The sequence below is a fragment of the Hylobates moloch genome, unplaced genomic scaffold (assembly GCF_009828535.3).
Source record: "Hylobates moloch isolate HMO894 unplaced genomic scaffold, HMol_V3 SCAFFOLD_1, whole genome shotgun sequence".
In the NCBI taxonomy this organism is placed as follows: domain Eukaryota; kingdom Metazoa; phylum Chordata; class Mammalia; order Primates; family Hylobatidae; genus Hylobates; species Hylobates moloch.
Window position 1 is genome coordinate 112,483,102 of NW_026652276.1, and position 20,037 is coordinate 112,503,138.

At 42.3% G+C, this 20,037-nt stretch overlaps 1 protein-coding gene across 2 annotated transcripts in view; it reads right to left on the reverse strand.

Annotated features, from left to right (window-relative positions):
• The window catches only part of ZNF92 (zinc finger protein 92), a 28,132-nt gene extending 16,158 nt beyond the window's left edge, over positions 1-11,974 (reverse strand). For both annotated transcript variants that reach the window (XM_032757703.2, XM_032757693.2), the window contains exon 1: positions 11,824-11,974. In XM_032757703.2, the coding sequence (XP_032613594.1) occupies positions 11,824-11,826 (3 nt within the window). In that variant the 5' untranslated portion in view covers positions 11,827-11,974. The remainder of the gene's footprint in view (positions 1-11,823) is intronic.
• Positions 11,975-20,037: the final 8,063 nt, after the last annotated feature.

Below are 20,037 nucleotides of genomic sequence, written 5' to 3' on the forward strand. Positions count from 1 at the left end.
AATCACTTGGTGATTTTGGCCCCACTCTATGTAATGTGATTCTGCAGGTTTGAAAATGGTCCATGAATGGGTATTTTAAACAAGTCCTCTATAGATGCTGATGTTGCTCCCCCTGCGCTCATTATTAGCACTAGTTAGAGAAAGCAGGCACATCACAGAATCCCTTACACTCAGCACTCTTGTCACAATACAAATACTTCTGGTACAAATAAAGACAACCAATCTTCATCCTAAAGTATATTCTTTGTTGGCTCTTTAAAGTTTACAGAGGAAACAGAGGCCAGCAATGTCCAAATAAGTCTGCATTTGGAAAACAACATTTACACATGCACTAATGCAATGTTTATTAAACAGGTACTATGTCCTCAAGAGTATGTCACAGAGCACTGCTAGGAATAAAACATTACGTTATTTAATCCTCATAACACCCTGGGAGTTGGTTTTGTTTAATAATTGCCAGAATTTAGATAAAGGGCCCAGCATTTTTATTTCTTTTTTTTTTTTTTTTGAAAAATGTACAGAATAAAAGTTACATATAGACAGATGAGAGGAATAAAGAGTTTAACGTAGTTTGGGGAAATTTTTATTGTGTTTATATTTACTTGTTTGTGGCTTGTGGAGCAACTACTGGGTCTTCAGGAATAGAATAAGTTGCTAAATGGCATGTTTCTGCATGCACTGCTTTTAATACAAAATTAAGAAATTAAGGCCCTAAAATATTGCTTTATTTTTCTCATTTATCTGCTTTTAGATTTCAGGAAATTCTGAGCAACAGCTCTAGAAAAGCAGCCGAATTCATCACCCAAAACACTTCTCTTTCAATCAGTTCTGTAAGGCTAGACTCTAAGGTGAAGCCAGACCTCAATAAGGCCTCCAAAAAGGGTGAATCTGAACAGAATTGGGGCAGGGTGAGGTCACTACGTAGAATTCTGCTCTCTATGCCACTGGGGTATTTCCTGTTCTGTTTTTCCTAAGCTTACCTAAGAGAAATTTAAATCCCACAGTTTGTGTAATTTTAATCTTTTTTAGCCACTGTCCTGTCAATTTTATAACATATACTAATAAGCAATTTAAACAAATCTCTTAGGGTTTTCTAGGATAACTGTATTAGAAGATAAATATGTACTCTTAACAAGGTAAAAGAAACAGAAATAATAATAACAACTCTTCTGTCCATAAACATCCATTCAAATGATGACCTCAGAAGTCACAACAATATAAAGAAGCGGCCCAAATGAAGCCCCCATTTTTTGGCGTGACTCATTTCTCTTACACTGAGACAAAAGCAGAATGAACCACTCTTGTCGGCCTAACACAGTTTTACTCTGGACATCCTCAAATGTTTCAAAGATGACTAGGCGATTGTGAGAGGGTTCTCAGTGATCCTGGGCTGATGGCCCAATGGTAAGCCAGGCAGTAGAGACTTAGGCTGATTCTAAATAGAAAACAGAACCAGGCCGGGCGCGGTGGCTCACGCTTGTAATCCCAGCACTTTGGGAGGCCGAGGCGGGTGGATCACGAGGTCAGGAGATTGAGACCACAGTGAAACCCTGTCTCTACTAAAAATACAAAAAAATTAGCCGGGCGTGGTGGCGGGCACCTGTAGTCCCAGCTACTCGGAGAAGCTGAGGCAGGAGAATGGCATGAACCCGGGAGGGGGAGCTTGCAGTGAGCCGAGATTGCACCACTGCACTCCAGCCTAGGCGACAGAGTGAGACTCCGTCTCAAAAAAAAAAAAAAAAAGGAAAACAGAACCGCCCTGGTGGAGCTCCAGAACCTGGATCACCTGTCCTGATCAGGTAGTCTTTGGGTAAGAGGAAGGACAAGAATACTCTACTCCAGTATCACATTGTTTACAGGTAGGTATAGTTGTAGTCATGACTCTGGATACTTTGTGGCCTTGATCTCTCACTCCTAAGATGCTTTGTTTACATTTACAGATTCTGCCATCAGATTCTATTTATACCTGGCACCTCTCACATAACAGTAACAGGTCACTGAACAAGATCTGAAAAGCTCAAATAGCCACACTCTCAAAGGAGGCAGCTTTAAGATGTCTATATTGACATCTCACAATGCAGAGAATGCCTCCTCTTGGTTTTCTGTACATTTTCAATCCAAAGTCTGCTCCTGTCTTGTAACTCCCAGGCAGAGGCCAGACCTTATGTGCAGATTCTAGGTGGGGTCAACCTGGCTCTGCATTCTTGGGTGTTACAGCAAGAAAAGTACAACCAAAGGAGAGATCCCCTCATAAAGGCTGCTCTGGCACATTCTAAGTATGTCCTTAATTTCCTCCTTAATAGGAAAAAGCTGAGGAACCACGAATATAAGTAGATAGTTCATTTGTGCCAAGCTTGAAGATTGTAAACTGGGAGCAAAGATTCAAGTTGCCTGGAATCTAGAAGCATTTACAAGTGGATTTTTAAAGGCAAAAAGAGATAGACAGTGGGCTGATACAAAATTGTCAGGAATTCTTATTTATTTACTAAAAATAACCTTGATTACTGATTCACATACATTGCTAAGCGGTATAGGCTGTGGCTTATAGTGTTCAGTGTAGCATTATTAGTTTAATTTATAGCTACTCGTGGCAACAGCAAGCAGTTTCAAGAGATAAATACATCGCTCAAAGGAGAGAGAAAGACAGAATTGTGGTCTCTTTTTAATGTCTCTTTGAGCCTTACAACTAAAAGGATTTGCATTTCTCAGATAAAAGGTTTACTGCAAGACCCAGATTCAGAATGTGGAGCCACTAGTTTAGGTCCTGGATGGGTAGAATAGCAGTAAGTGTTACCTGCATATTTGTGGGCATTTTAAAAAGAGGAGGAAGGGGAAAGTGGAGATTCTCATGCCTACATGTCTACTCAATGCATGCATGTTACTCTAACGGGCCCCACAGTCTCTGAATCAGTTTCAGGTCTAAAGATACAAGAGTCATTGAAAGAGGTAAAATGGTTAATTGCTGTTTTGTGAAGTATTTAGAAATTGGGTCTAGCCTCTCTAGATGTGATTATACAGGACTAGATACCAAATACGCAGAGGCACGATTCTGCCTGCATATTCAGGGGACAGCATGCATTTTGCAGCACAATCGTGAGTTGACTGGAAGCCTGAGATGAAAAGGCCCATCTAGATTAAAGCTTGGTTGGCACCTTATATGTTTATATCATGTGTTGTAAGTTTAAACAGTGTTTGGAAAATATAATTAAAAGAAAAGTTTTCTCCAGCCCCAGAGTAACTCCACAATGATAAAACAGAAAGAAGGCCGGGCGCGGTGGCTCACGCTTGTAATCCCAGCACTTTGGGAGGCCGAGGCGGGTGGATCATGAGGTCAGGAGATCGAGACCATGGTGAAACCCCGTCTCTACTAAAAATACAAAAAATTAGCTGGGCGTGGTGGCGGGCGCCTGTAGTCCCAGCTACTCAGAGAGGCTGAGGCAGGAGAATGGCGTGAACCTGGGAGGCGGAGCTTGCAGTGAGCCAAGATTGCGCCACTGCACTCCAGCCTGGGTGACAGAGCAAGACTCCGTCTCAAAAAAAAAAAAAAAAAAGAAAGAAAACTTTTATTACACAATTAAACCAGAATGTGACACGCATCACAATCTGCTTAAGAGACTGCAAAGACAGAAAGACGATCACAATAATTAGTCCATAAGTAGAAGAATTTACAGTACCATGTTATACATAGTTCATCCTAAATTCACCTGGCAACTGGGGAGGCCATCTGTGTAAGCTAATTGGCTATATTCAATGACAAAATAAACTTTTCACATCTTCGTGACAGGAGTTAGTTTTGCAATTTGAAGCCAGGTGCCTGCTGAAGGTAGGCTCTCACTCTCCTACAGAAATGGTTGAATATAGTGCTCTCTTTTTGGCTATTTGCATTTTAAAGCAATAGCTCTCTACTCTGAGCACTGCCACAGCAACATGATACCAGTACAAAAACAGGCTCAGAGACCAATGCAACAGAATACAGAGCCCAGAAATAATGTGGCACACCTACAATCATCTTATTTTTGACAAAGCTGACAAGAGAAATGTAGGGGAGATTCCCTGTTTAATAAATGGTGTTGTAATAACTAGCTAGCACTATGTAAAAGATTAAAACTGGACTCCCTGCTTACACTACATCCAAAAATAAACACAAGATAAATTAAGGACTTAAATGTAAAACTTAAAAATTATAAAATACCCTGGAAGATAACCTAGGAAATACAATTCCAGACATAGAAACTGCCAACAATATTATGATGAAGATACCAAAAGCAATCGCCACAAAAGCAAAAATCGATAAATGGGACCAAATTAAACTAAAGAGCATCTTCACAGAAAACAAAAACAAAACCCACAAGAAACTATCAACAGAGTAAACAGACAACCTAGAGAATAAAGAAAAATATTTGCAAACTATGCTTCTGACAAGGGTCTAGTATATCCAGAATCCATAAGGAACTTTTTACAAGAAAAAAAAACCTTATTAAAAAGTAGGCAAAGGACATAAACACACGCTTTTCAAGAGAAAGCAGGTGGGTGCGGTGCCTCACGCCTGTAATCCTAGCACTCTGGGAGGCTGAGGCGGGCGGATCACAAGGTCAAGAGTTCGAGACCAGCCTGGCCAATATGGTGAAACCCCCATCTCTACTAAAAAAAATACAAAAATTAGTCAGGCATGGTGGGGCGTGCCTGTAATCCCAGCTACTTGGGAGGCTGAGGGAGAATTGCTTGAACCCAGGAGATGGAGGTTGCAGTGAGCTGAGATCGTGCCACTGCACTCCAGCCTGGGTAACAGAGCGAGACTCCGTCTCCAAAAAAAAAAGAAAAGAAAAAAGAGAAAGCATACATGTGGCTAGCAAGCGTATTAAAAAAGTGCTCATCACTAATCATTAGAGAGATGCAAACAAACAAACAAAAAAAACACCACAATGAGATACCATCTCACACCAGTAAGAATGGCAACTACTAAAAAAGTCAAAAAATAATAGACGTGCTGGCAAAATTGCAGGGTAAAGAGAACGCTTATACTCTGCTGGTGAGTGTAAATTAGTTCAACCGTTGTGAAAAACAGTGTGACAATTCCTCACAAAACTAAAAACAGAATTACCATTTGACCCACCTCCTAATTAGGTATATACCCAAAGAATGTAAATTATTCTATCATAAAGACCCATGCACATGCATCTTCATTGCAGCACTAGTGACAGTACCAAAGACATGGAATTAACCTAAATACCCTCAATGGTAGGCTAGATAAAGAAAATACATTATGGTTGGGCATAGTGGTTCACACCTGTAATCCCAGCACTTTGGCAGGGTGAGGCAGGTGGATTGCGTGAGCTCAGGAGTTGGAGACCAGCCTGGGAAACATGGCAAAACCCTGTCTGTACAAAAAATACAAAAAGAAAAATTAGCCAGGCGTGGTGGTGCATGCTGTAGTCCCAGCTATTTGGGGGGCTTAGGTAGGAGGATTGCTTGAGCACAGGAGATTGAGATTGAGGCTGCAGTGAGCCAAGATCACGCCACTGCACTCCAGCCTGGGCGACAGAGTGAGACCCTGTCTTCAGAAATAAATAAAATAAAGATTTAACAAAAACAAAAGATGGTACATAAAAATAATGGAATATTGTGTGGCCATAAAACAAGAACAAGATCATTTTCTTTGCAGCAACATGGATGGAGCTGGAGACCATTATCCTTAGAAAACTAATGCAGAAACAGAAAGCCAAATGCATGCTATCACTTATAACAGCTAAATAACAACAACACATGGAGACAATAAGAAGAAAAACAGACACTGAGGCCTAGTTGAGGGTAGAGGGTGGGAGGACAAAGAGGATCGGGAAAAAAATACCCATTTTGTTCTATGTTTAGTACCTCAGAGACGAAACAGTCTACACCAAACACCCACAACACAATTTTACCTATAGAACAATCCTGCATGTGTACCCCCAAACCAAAAACAAAACAGAAAAGATCCATGGGTGGGGGAGAGTGCAATGTAGGTGGAAAGACTGGTTTGTGCTACAGATAGTAGCCCAGGTGGGACTGTCCTGTCATTTATTTGTGTCCATGCAGGCAGATGAGATTATGAACAGGTGGTGCAGAACCCTAGGTTGGTGGAGAAAGCAGGTTGATGCTGCAGATTCAGTGTCTGGAGGTAGGGATATGCCAGGAGACTTGTAGACAATTTTGTGAGCAAGAAACAGGTTCAAAAATGCTGCGGTGAAATTCCTGAGGGTGGTGCCTAGTCCTGGGAGGAGTGTGTGCACATCAATGTCTAGTGAGTATGTGTGTAAGTGGGTGGGAATCATGTGCTGCCAGCTGTGGGGAAAGGATGTCTGTTATCAGAGCTTGTTTCCTCTAAGTTTTCAGTCCTCTCTCACCATGGCAGGAGACCTGGAATCCTAGGACAACGGGCAGTGTGACAGCCTGTGTACAGGAGAGCAGAGCCTCCCATTCCCAGACACCCAGAGTTCCATTCCAGGCCAAGCCTCCGTGATATCTTTCTTCTGTCTCCAGATCTGTAGATTGGTGAACACCAAGCAATTCTCCAACACCAATTCATTTTCTAACATTTGAATTCTGACACCATCCAGAGTCAGCACGGACCCTGATTCAGGGCTCAGTCCCACAACATTGTCCTCACTGCCGATGTCAAAAACCTCATGGGTCCATCTATTCTTCTTAGCTACTGCTTAAAAACTGGGGATTCCCATAACCTCCCTCCAGTTCAATAATTTGACAGAGCTGCTCACAGAACTCAGCAAAACCCTGTAGTTATGTTGACCAGTTTATTATAAATGATACAACCCGGGAAAAGTCAAATGGAAAAAATGTATAGGACAAAAAAAAAGATGTAAGGAAAAATGAAGCACATAGATAATCCTGGTAAATAGCTGTGATTAACAAAAGTCTCCATCCTTCCTGTTCTCCAGGAACAGTTTATGGAAAGAACCACCCTTACCATTATGACTTAGATGGTGCTCTCTTTTCCTATCACATAGTCAGATAAAGACTGCACATTTTATTTTTCTCATTAAAAAAACCAGCTGAATTTGGCTTCAGTGGTCAAAAGAAAAATACTTTTTTTTTTTTTTTTTGGATGGAGTCTTGCTCTGTTGCCCAGGCTGGGGTGCAGTGGCACGATCTCAGCTCACTGCAAGCTCTGCCTCCCGCGTTCACACCATTCTCCTGCCTCAGCCTCCCAAGTAGCTGGGACTATAGGCGCCCACCACCACACCTGGCTAATTTTTTGTATTTTTAGTAGAGATGGAGTTTCACCATGTTAGCCAAGATGGTCTTGGTCTTCTGACCCGGTGATCCGCCCACCTCGGCCTCCCAAAGTGCTGGGATTACAGGTGTGAGCCACCACGCCCAGCCAAAAATACTTCTTAATCAGACTTTACTTATCTCCTTCCCACCAACTCCTGCGCTTTGAGCTACCTTCAGTCTGAGCCAACATACAACCTCACTTTATGTCCCTTCTAAGAATATACTGACTTCAAGGTAAAACATTCTCTCATCTAAAATCTGATTTTTTTTTTTTTTTTTTTTTTTGAGACAGACTCTCACTCTGTTGCCCAGGCTGGAGTGCAGTAACGCTCAGTTCACTGCAACCTCCATCTCCCGGGTTCAAGGGATTCTCCTGCCTCAGCCTCCTGAGTAACTGGGATTACAGTCGCCCGCCACCACACTCAGCTGATTTTTGTACTTTTAGTAGATCCGCCCACCTCAGTCTGCCAAAGTGCTGGGATTACAGGCATAAGCCACCATGCCAGGCCTAAAGTTTGATTCCCTCCATTTGCAGTTCCCCCGCCCACCTTCTTTCTAATCTTGTTTGCTCCTATGAAAGAAAGCCCTTGTCTGCCTAAACTTTGCAATCCTTAAAGATCTTATAGTTGGTACTTCCTCCTGTTGCAATACTCCTTTGGAATTCAAATGTTTTTACATAATTCTAACTTTGTTTTATTTTAGAAAGTAACTGCCAGGCTGGGCGCAGTGGCTCACACCTGTATCCCAATACTTTGGGAGGCCGAGGCGGGCGGATCATGAAGTCAAGAGATGGACACCATCCTGACCAACATGCTGAAACCCCGTCTCTACCAAAAATACAAAAATTAGCTGGGTGTGGTGGCACGCGCCTGTAGTCCCAGCTACTCAGGAGGCTGAGGCAGGAGAATCGCTTGAACCCGGGAGGCGGAGGTTGCAGTGAGTCTAGATCGCGCCACTGCATTCCAGCCTGGCAACAAAGCAAGACTCCATCTCAAAAAAAAAAAGGAAAAAAAAAGAAAGTAACTGCCTCAAAACAAACTGCCTCTAGAAACTGCCTCAAAACAATGACAGCTTTATCTTCAGTAAGACCCTCCCAATCCCCTTCCATCTTAATGTTAACTCCATCTGCCTGTGGGTCCCCAGCTTTCCAGGGCTCTGTAGCTTCTCTCAGTATAAAGGCTTCTTCTATGGCTGGGGTGAGCAGGCTGGGACAACTTCAGGGGAGGCTCCCCAAAAAGAACCTAACTGGGCCTTTAATAACCTCCTTTTGCAGGCTCAATAATAGCCATAGCTTGGAGTCACTGGGCTGAAGCTTTAATTTCCATGTTAGAGTCACTCTCTTGGTTTTTGAAACTAAGGGTTTAAAAAATCCAGCAAAATTATTCAAACACAGTATAAATATGAGGGAAGGAAATTTTAAGGTGCTTACATGTCACACCTCAATAAGAAATGCAAAAGCATCTATTACCTTCAGACAACAGATTTATTATTTTATTATTTCCATTAAAAATCATGTAGTCATACGGGAACACTTTTAGTAGGTACCAAGTTTAATCTCGTAAAATTTAGCGTGAAACTCAGAAATCAAGATAACATGGTATAGAACAGACATATTCACTGTCTGTTCTAAAATTTGCAAAGTGAATCTATGTAACTCACCAATTATCTACCATATTTTCTTGTGGAAATGTATTCATTTTCTACAGCCAAAATGGAAGAGAGATTATCCCTATTCTTTTCCTTGGTAGCATTCTAAAAGCTAAGTCTTAGAATTACGTTTGTAATTAACCCAGCCATAAAAAACACAAGTGGGCTAGGCGCAGTGGCTCACGCCTGTAATCCCAGCATTTTGGGAAGCCAAGGTGGGCAGATCACGAGGTCAGGAGTTCAAGACCAGCCTGACCAACATGGTGAAACCCTGTCTCTACCAAAAATACAAAAATTACCCAGGCATGGTGGCACGCACCTGTAATGTCAGCTACTCAGGAGGCTAAGGCAGCAGAATCGCTTGAATCCGGGAGGCAGAGGTCACAGTGAGCCGAGATCACACCACTGCACTCCAGCCTGGGTGACAGAGCAAGAGTCTGTCTCAAAAAGCAACAACAAGAAGTGAGAAAATTCCTAAACTCATTCTGGGAAAAAAGAAAAAGGTAAAAGAGTTTTTAACAAATGGAATATGTGATTAGATATTAATTTTTTCCTGAAATTCACCTCTTTTATGCCCTTTGTAACTATGTCTTACCTTTCAAGCCCTAATAAAATGAAAGTAAAAATAAGTAAAAAAAATCTTTTCAAGGTGACAAACCCAGAAAGTGGCAGTGCGGATCAGAAAACAGATTTGTCAGCAGGCGTGGTGTCTCACGCCTGTAATCCTAGCACTTTGGGAGGCCAAGGCAGGTGGACTGCCTGAGCTCAGGAGTTCGAGACCAGCCTGGGCAACATAGTGAAACCCAGTCTCTACTAAAATACAAAAAACTAGCCGGGTGTGGCTGTGCGTGCCTGTAATTCCAGCTACTCGGGAGGCTGAGGCAGCAGAATCTCTTGAACCCGGAAGGCAGAGGTTGCAGTGAGCCGAGACCATGCTACTGCACTCCAGCCTGGGCAATAGAGGGATACTCAATAACCACCCTCTCAGAAGACACTATACCTCAGATGTATTTTACTTTGCAAGTTCTTGTACCATCTCACTGGGGTCAGGTTGTTTTTGTTTGTTTGTTTGTTTGTTTGAGACGGAGTCTCGAGGCTGGAGTGCAGTGGCATGATCTTGGCTCACTGCAATCTCCCTCTCCTGGGTTCAAGCGATTCCCCTACCTCAGCCTCCCGAGTAGCTGGGATTACAGGTATGCACCACCATGCCTAGCTAATTTTTTGTATTTTAGTAGAAATGTGCTTTCACCATATTGGCCAGGATGGTCTTGATCTCCAGGTCAGGTTTGGTTGTATCTTTTGGAATACTTTTTTTTCCCCCACAAATCTTAGAGAATTCTGGGGACAGAAATAATTTTGGTGTTTTCCTCCCAATACCAGCATCTGATTGGCTGACCAGCAATGTTTCTCCAAGAAATGAAAGCTGGGTTGAGTGAAAGCAATCTTAATATCTCAAGGGGTAAGCTTGTCAAAGGAAGAGTAGCCCAGGAGATGCTTCTCAGCCCCAGGGAATCCACCTGCTCCCTTGAGAAGCTACATTCCATACTTCAGGTTATTCTACGAGAGAAAATGACCCAGGAGCTGATATTTACTAGACACTCTAGCAACACCGCCATGGTAGGTATCTTGCCCCAGACAGTACTGAAACCCAGGACCAGAAAAAGAACTGAAGGGTGACTGAGAACACATCACCCCATAAAGTTTCCAAAGGGAAAGCAACCATGACCCAAAAACATTCTGATAAGATCTCTGTGCCTAAGGAAGATGAAAAGAGGCACAGAGATTCACAATACAATGTCAGGGGATTATTCTTTGCTTTCTTCTCATAGGAAATATTTACAAACAGGAAACAAATCTTTTAAAACGTGCCATCCAATGCTTTGTCAAAAATGATTAATTAAAATATGGCATCGAAAACGTACACTAAAAGAAACACAGTTGATAATGCGAATTAGGGAGGGTAAGTTGGCATTTGGGAATGTCAGAAGGAACTGGAAATTTAGTATTTTATTGCAAGCCAGAGTTAAGCTGGAGGAATGGGGGATTGGGGGTAGACTTGAGACCCTGCTTGGGACACATGTGAAAACTGCAGGGAAAAATCAGTCCCCTGTGGATGTGAAAATAATTAAGTGGTAGGCAATTAGACTGAGGTGGCTCTAGTCCCTGGGTTCCTACTTTAAAAAAATCTAACTCAAATGCATTTTTGGCGAGGGGAGGGGAGGGTAAATAACACCGAGGGAACAAAATTCAGGCTTAACCAACTATAAACTGACAACCTCTGATTACATGACCAGGAAATTTCTACCTTAATCATACAAATTAAAAAACGACGTAACTGTACCTAACCAATTATTAAACTTGTTTTTTTCATTATGCATCTTATAAAAGTGTTTCCTTCAAGCCCCTCCCACGGACCACAAACTGCAAACCATAGCTGGGTGCTCTAAAATTCCTGAATCGCTCTTTGATTAAATTCTTCAATATTTTTACCTTGACTCCCATAAATTTTTAATAGGAAAAAAGAGGACCTGGGAACCACACGGACCAAAGCTCTTCCCATTCATAAACCCCGCACCCCGAGTGAGGATTCTTCTCTGAGGATTCTCCCGTCGTCCCTGCACACTCGGCGAGAGATGCGACGCTGCGGGTGCAGAGCTGCCCACGGAGAGCTCCAGGCCAAAGCACAGTCACTGCGCAGGGAGGAGACAGGACGCCCGGGGTCCCGGCTGTCAGCCCAGCCGCCATCTTACGGCTGAAGGAGACTGAGGGCCGAGCTGCGCCAAGGAGAACTTGGGCCGCGGATCTCGGAGCCGACTGCGGGAAGGCCCGAGGCCCACCACAGCCACTTCCAATTGGTTCCAACCAGACCCTCCCCCTCTCTCGGGATGTCGGACCCAGCAGGCTCACCATTTCTAGGTTTCCAGGGGGTCCTGGCGTCTTAGCTGTGAACCTCCAAGTTCTTGCAGGTAACAGGGTCACAGAGGCGAGCCTTTATCAGCAGAGGACGCAGAGCGGTGAAGACTAGACGTGAAGCGCCGGCTGCAGCGAGAGACAAAGGCCCCGCCAAATCCCGGAAGCTGTGCTGTCCGCTCCAGCTGCGTGCCTGATTGGATGAGTCCCAGCCCAGCGTTCCTGATTGGATAACGTTTAAGGCCCCGCCCCCTCAGGCCCTGAGTGACAGGAGATGTGATCAGATGCTGGACTGAAGGAAGAGTGACAGCCTAAGCTGCAGCCTTTTCAGACAGGGCTTCCTCCCTGAGCTGAGTCAGGCCCACCCCAGACAGTATTTGCATTTAACCTTGTGAATAAGGCCATATGCATTTATAAATAATATATGTCTATTCACAAATGCAAAGAATATAATACCAATTATTCAAAATTTTCAGATTTTATGAGCTTCCTGGCTTCTGGTTTTTTTGTTTTGTTTTGTTTTTGTTTTTTGAGACAGAGTCTAGCTCTGTCACCAGGCTGGAGTGCAGTGGCACGAGCTCAACTCACTGCAACCTCCGCCTCCCAGGTTCAAGCGATTCTCCTGTCTCAGCCTCCCGAGGAACTGGGACTACAGGCGCACACCACCACACCCAGCTAATTTTTGCATTTTTAGTAGAGACGGGGTTTCACCATGTTGGCCAGGATGGTCTCGATCTCTTGACCTCGTGATCCAACCGCCTCGGCCTCCCAAAGTGCTGGGATTACAGGCATGAGCCACAGAGCCCGGCCAGCTTCTGTTTTTTTAAGCAGGCAGCCCGAAATTTTAAAAAGAAGGCAATCCTCTGAAATAAAATGTGGGCGACGCGTGAATTGTACATTTTTTAGCAGCCAAACTTTAAAAAGAAACAAGAAACAGGTGGAATTGATTGTAACAATTTAACCCAATATATCTAAAACCTTATTCTAACATGTGAGCGATATGTAATTATTAATAAAGTATATATATTTATTTGGAACTGAATCTTTGAAATTAACTCTATTTTACCTTTCTAGCACATTGCAGTTCAGACCAGCCATATTCCAGGCAGCCAGTAGCTACACATGGCCAATAGCTGCCACATTGAAATGCAGCCCTGACATCAGGAGGGTGAAGGGCCTGAACACCCCTTTTCTGCCAGAAGTGAGGGGACAGCCTCTCTTTACCGGCATCTTTCTACAGTTTTGAGGGTGGAACAGATAGTCACCATAGAAAGAGCAGAGGGCAGGAAGAATAAAATAACCACAGGTACACCACCGCTGGCCACCTGTTGCCCACCTTTCTTCCAGAGATCAGACAGTAAACAAAAGATGATGGGGCCACAGGAGATTAAACTCTATGTCTTCAGATCTCTCCACAGTCATCACTTCCAGTGTTTAGATATAGAGAAAACAGATTAAAGGTAAACTTATTTTGCTATTTGGCCTGGCCCTAGTGGCCAGGGTGTGTTTATCTGTTTTCTCCTGTGGTGTGGGGATTGAGTACAAGTACCAATCACATGCAAACATGCTTACATATTTTTCTGCATTACTCAATATTATCTTACAAAACATCCAACTTTAGAGCAGAAAAAAAAATCAGTACTTTTAGGGTGCCAACTGTTGGAAGGTAACTATAACAACCAGTAATCAACCTGTCATTAAATGCTGGCATCCTATCTGCATGGGGTGCACGTATTAGTTAGGTATTACAGCATAACAAACCAACCAAGCCTTTTTTTTTTTTTAATACAGAGTTTCGCTGTTGTTGCCCAGGCTAGAGTGCAATGGCACAATCTCAGGTCACTGCAACCTCCGCCTCCCAGGTTCAAGTGATTCTCCTGCCTCAGCCTCCCGAGTAGCTGAGATTACAGGTATGCGCCACCACGCCTGGCTAATTTTGTATTTTTAGTAGAGATGGGGTTTCTCCTTGTTGGTCAGGCTGGTCTCAGACTGCTGATCTCAGGTAATCTGCCCACCCAGGCTTCCCAAAGTGCTAGGATTACAGGCATGAGCCACTGCACCCAACCCAGCCAAGGCTTCTTAGCTCACAATTGAGATGGTCAGTCATTTAAGCTGGGCTCAGTGGAGCAATTCTTCTGATCTCGGCTGAGCTCCTTCAGACATGTGTTATCAGCTGCTTGTTAACTAGGCAGCTGTGCTTCTGGATGTGCACTTCTGCTTCTGGAGCTATCAACAGGGACACCTTGCTTCTCCTCCCCATAGTATGTTATCCTCCAGCTGCCTAGCGTGGGCTTTTTTTCACGGAGATGGCAGCATTGTGAAAGAAAAACAGAGGCATTCAAGACTGCTAGGCCCCAAACTAGCACGCTATCATGTTCACATGTTTTTACTGCCTTGAGCAAACAAGGGCAGCCAGATCTGGGTTTCGGAAAACAGATTCTGGATCTCAATGGGAACGGCTGTAAAAATCCCTGGCAACAGGTGTGGATATAGAAGGGATAAAAAATTGCTACCATTTTTGCAATCAGTATCATTCTGCCTTTTTTTGCATATGTGGTTTATAGAACTCTTGTACATCAAGAAACTTGTCCAAAGACCCACAGCCACTAAGTGGCTGGGCTGAGATTCAGGATCAACTCTGTCTGACCCCAAAGCCCAAGCACCTCCATAAATAACACTACTAAAGTAACTGCCTTAGACCCTTGAAATCCTGGCGAGTGACACTTCTAGAATAGATGCCAGATTCCTTTCAAATTTATGCCCATATAGTACTGTTTAATTATTGGTAATACTCTCAAGAACTGCAGATGCACACGGTGGCTCACATCTGTAATTTTAGCACTTTGGGAGGCTGAGATGGGAGAATCACTTGAGCTCAGGAGTTCAAGTGCAGCCTGGGCAACATAGTAAGATCCTGTCTTCATGAAAAAGGTTAAAAAAATTAGCCAAGCATAATGGCATAATGGTTCATGCCTGTAGTCCCAGCTACTTGGGCAGCTGGGGCAGGAGGATTACTTGAGCATGGAAGGTCAAGGCTGCAGTGAGCCATAATTGGTTACACCACTGCACTCTAGTCTGGGTGATACAGTGAGACCCTATCTCGAAAATTGTTAAAAAAAAAAAAAGAAATTGCAGAAGCATTTTGAAGGAACATAGAATAATTTGGGAAAATCGCTGAGGGATGAGTTTAGAAAATCAAAGCCCAACACATTATTTTTTATTGTAAAAAATTTGAAAACTTAAACACAACCAACTTTAGAGATATTAAATTTATCAGAGTTTAATTGAGCAAGAAATAATTTGCAAATCAGGCAGCCTGTGGATCCAGAGTAGGCTCAGAGAGACTTCAGCACAGTCACCTGGTGGAAAAAGATTTATGGACAAAAAAAGCAAAGTGACACACAGAAAATGAAAGTGAGGTACTGAAACAGCCAGATTGATTACAGCTTGGGATTTGCCTTATTTGAACATTGTTTGAACAGTTAACTTTTTTATTGGCAAAAACACAGTGGTTGGTACAAGAATGTGTTACAGTCTACTTACCTATCTAGTTAGGTTTCAGTTTACTATCTTGAAAAACACCTATTGACCAAACTTATACAGGAAAGGGGCCAGGTTTAGGCTATAATTAATTTAACAATTTCTCCCTTTTGGTTACCTTCTCAATTTTCAGATGTAGACCAAAACTTTAGACATTGATATCAATCTGTCACCATTAAAAATGTACTTATTGGCTGGGCGCGGTGGCTCACGCTTGTAATCCCAGCACTTTGGGAGGCCGAGGCGGGTGGATCACGAGGTCAGGAGATCGAGACCATCCTGGCTAACACGGTGAAACCCCGTCTCTACTAAAAATACAAAAAATTAGCCGGGCCTGGTGGCGGGCACCTGTAGTCCCAGCTACTCGGAGAGGCTGAGGCAGGAGAATGGCGTGAACCCGGGAGGCGGAGCTTGCAGTGAGCCAAGATCGCACCACCGCACTCCAGCCTGGGTGACAGAGCGAGACTCCGTCTCAAAAAAAAAAAAAAAAAAATGTACTTATTTAGTTTCAAATCCCACTGTGAAGTAACAAAACTGTGGGTTTTGTAAAGTGGAAATAAGTCCTTCAGGTTATTATTTTTTTAAAGGCTTACAGTAAGAAGACCTCCCTGTGTTGAAATCTACTGTTTACACATGAAAAACAAAACCTGGCCTATGGATCTTAAGGATCTACCTCTTTCCTTAAATTTTCAGTTTATGTGACATTTAGCATGAGTGACTCCATTTTGGTTTGGTTTGGTCTGTTTGGGCCTAGTGCACAAGCTCAGTCAGGAATAGTGGCCTCCAATAATTTTGTTCTAAAAATTCCCTCCATTTGGTTAAGTTCTCATGTGGGTCAGATTTTGTCCAAACCTCAGGGCATTAGTGCCACTTAGTTTCCATTGTTTTGGGTTTTTGTCCTTATCTATTATGTTATTCATAGGTCATGGTGTCCTCATGGTCAAATATGTCTTTGAGTTTTTGTCATTCCAGTTAATGAGAAACCATTTGACATTCTAGAGATGACTGCATGCAAACATTTATAACTTTTGAGAGAATACAGTGCAGTAGGGAGACTACTATTTTGACATCAGGAGGGTAATACCAAGAGATTGAAGTATGCTTTTTAGCCAGGTTCCCATGAACAAACCAACTACAATTAAATAAATCAAATAATTAGCTAGATAAATGATCTATTCATTTCAACCAAGCATCCTGTTCATTAATCTCCTATAACTGAATCCCTGTAATATCCAATGTATTTCTCTAGGCAAATACAAGTATTAGCAACTGCACAGATACTTCTCTGTTTATCCAGTCAGTAATCTAGAGAAATTCATTATTAACACAACTTTAATAAGAAAGTTTAAAGTCTATCGTGTGACCATAGCCTTTACAGTAGAATCTGCTATAGACCCAATTATGGGGGATAAATTTCTAACAATTGCCTCATTTACTCTAAACCATGGAAAAAAAGACCTAAAAATTATGCCCATTCAGAGGAGTAATGGCTTCCTGGCAATGCTCCCTAACCAATTCTGAATAAGTTCTCTATAACTTATGAAGTAGGTTAAGAGCAGTGGACCAATATTCTGTTTCCGGTATTATGAGGCAACAAATGTCCCATTAAAATTTCTCACCTACATTGGCCCTTCATCTTTTACCTATCAAGGCATAAGTTTATTCATATATAAGGTTTGGTGCAAAATTCTCTACATATAAAAGTATACCCCATAAGTGCACACAAGAGACCCCTTTTTTATTTTTGTTATTTATAGAGCCATAAAAAAATCTGTGAACTAAGAGTGTCATGATAGCAGAGATGTCTTGATTTTTGATCTTGTGTAAACAGCTATTTACATCAAGGTTGCCATCTTCTTTTGAGGAGAATCTTCCCTGTTTGGTTTACCTTAAAATCTCCAATGGGTATACAATTGCAAGAGATTGGAGGGCCCCTTCTGAGTTATAAGATTATGAAATCAAGGTTCAAGGTCCTCAAGTCTTGCTGCAGTGCAGATGGCAACCAGACTCAGTCTCTGGGTTCTACAGTATAAAGCGTTTTGCTATCCTTAATCAGTAGACTATTAGCTTTCTTTACCTGGTGAAAATATGCTTGGCCATAATGCCCTAAAGCCTTGCTGAATTTAGTGATAATTAGACTTCAGTAGCAGAAGATGCATGAGGTTCTATTATTAGGTGCATAGGACTTCTAATGACTATTTTATAAGGGTCAACATCTTTTTTCCACTCTAAGTGGATCTGATTGTCATCAATCTGCAACTACAAAAGCAATCCAATCAATTTACTTAGCTTTGCTCAATACTAGTGGATCTATAACATCTTATGTAACCGTTTTACAACTATTCTAATGAAATAAGTATCCTTATCATTGGAGACTTTTTCAGAAATGTCCCATGAAGAAAACATGCTTCCTAATATCCTTTAAGCTACTGTTATAACATCAGCCTTCTCGCATAAGAAAGCTTTTATAATACCAGAAAACATGCATTAAAAATTACAGTAAAATATCTGTACAAACGTTTAACTGGCCCACCATGTAGCAAAAATGTACATGAAGTTTCAGTTGTCTTCTCAGGATTGTATGTTTTGTTTGTTTGTTAGTTTTTTTGAGACGGTGTAACATATATAATCTGCATTTGCTTCTTGGGGGCATACTAAGCACATCTGCTAGGTCTAGTTGTTTTTACCTTTTTAACTTTTTTGTATTTCTGGTAGAGATGGGGTTTCCCCATGTGGCCAGGCTGGTCTCAAACTCCTGATCTTGTGATCTGCCTGCCTCGGCCTCCCAAAGTGCTGGGATTACAGGCATGAGCCACTGCACCCGGCCAATATTTTAGTATTTTAACACACAAATGACTCAGAAATGTTATGATGATTATTGAATTACCATAATATGATTTTAATATTTTAAATTATAGAAAAGGATTTTGAAACTATGAAACAGGCATTATTCTCATTGTATTTCCCAGTCATCTTGGCTCTTAAGTAAGCACGTGGCATACAAGATAGGTATGAAAGTCAGGTTTTGAGTAAGTCGTGAATTTATATACCAGGTGTGGAGCACAGGGCAGAAGAAAAATCCATCCTCTTTTTTTGCAGTGGCATGATCTCGGCTAACTGCAGGCTCCGCCTCCTGGGTTTATGCCATTCTCGTGCCTCAGCCTCCCGAATAGCTGGGACTACAGGCGCCTGCCACCGCGCCCGGCTAATTTTTTTGTATTTTTAGTAGAGATGGGGTTTCACCATGTTGGCTAAGTCTGTCTCAAACTCCTGACCTCAAGTGATTCGGCCTCCCAAAGTGCTGAGATTACAAGTGTGAGCCACTGCACCGGGCCTACAAAGCCATTTCTATTTAACCAACAATTCAAAAACTACCTTTATTTACCAAGTATGATCACATACACATAACACATATAGACATAAGGACAAACATATAGAAGCAGATCTTATAGCTTTTCTAAACAATTTTCATCTGCTGGCTTTTAAATACTTTTCATTTTTCCCATTTAGCCTATCAAACTTCCAGTTACCTGTTTCATTGCTCTAAGCAATTTTTATCTAGGCAACAAGCTTGCATTTCTAATGGGACAACTTAGGTGAAACAAGAAATGTATATTTCTAAAGCACGGAGCTAACAATTTAGGCTAAAATGTTGTATTATTTTTTCAGCCAAGGAAAATATAGTGTAAGTAAAAGTTTAGTTAAGAGAAGGTGGTCAGAAAAGCATATTAAATGTATGACTTGTGTGAATTTAAAACAATACTATTTTTTTTTCTGTCACCCAGGCTGGAGTGCAATGGCCTGATCTTGGCTCACTACAACCTCTGCCTCCTGGGTTCAAGCAATTCTATTGCTTCGGCCTCCAAAGTAGCTGAGATTACAGGCGCCTGTCACCACACCTGGCTAACTTTTTATTTTTTTGTATTTTTAGTAGGGATGGGGTTTCACCATGTTGGCCAGGCTTGTCTCAAACTCCTGAGCTCAACTGATCCACCCTCCTCGGCTTCCTAAAGTGCTGGGATTACAGGCATGAGCCACAACGTTCAACCAAATTTTTTTTTTTTTTTTTGAGACGGAGTCTCGCTCTGTCGCCCAGGCTGGAGTGCAGTGGCGCAAGCTCGGCTCACTGCAAGCTCCGCCTCCTGGGTTCACGCCATTCTCCTGCCTCAGCCTCTCCGAGTAGCTGGGACTACAGGTGCCCGCCACCACACCCGGCTAATTTTTTGTATTTTTAGTAGAGACAGGGTTTCACCGTGGTCTCGATCTCCTGACCTCATGATCCGCCCGCCTCGGCCTCCCAAAGTGCTGGGATTACAAGCGTGAGCCACCGCGCCCGGCCTCAACCAAATATTTTTAATGTATTGCAGACACCTTACAAATAGAGATTTCCTTTACAGACATAGTTTTTTTTTTTTAACAAAAGGATTAAGATAAATTTCAGGAAGTCGTAATTTAGTTCAAAAGGTGGTCTTTCTAACTAACTTTGCTACTGTTCCTTGGCTATAATTACTGAGTTCAGCATGGAGCCTATTAAGAAATAGAGCAAAGAAAAAATTCTCTAAGGCTGGACTAAGCATGGATACATCTGACAAAGAAGCAAGCCTGCTTTACCTGAGGGTGTACTTTTACAAACACTTTATTTAGGATAATTTTCTTTTCACCTTCAAGGAG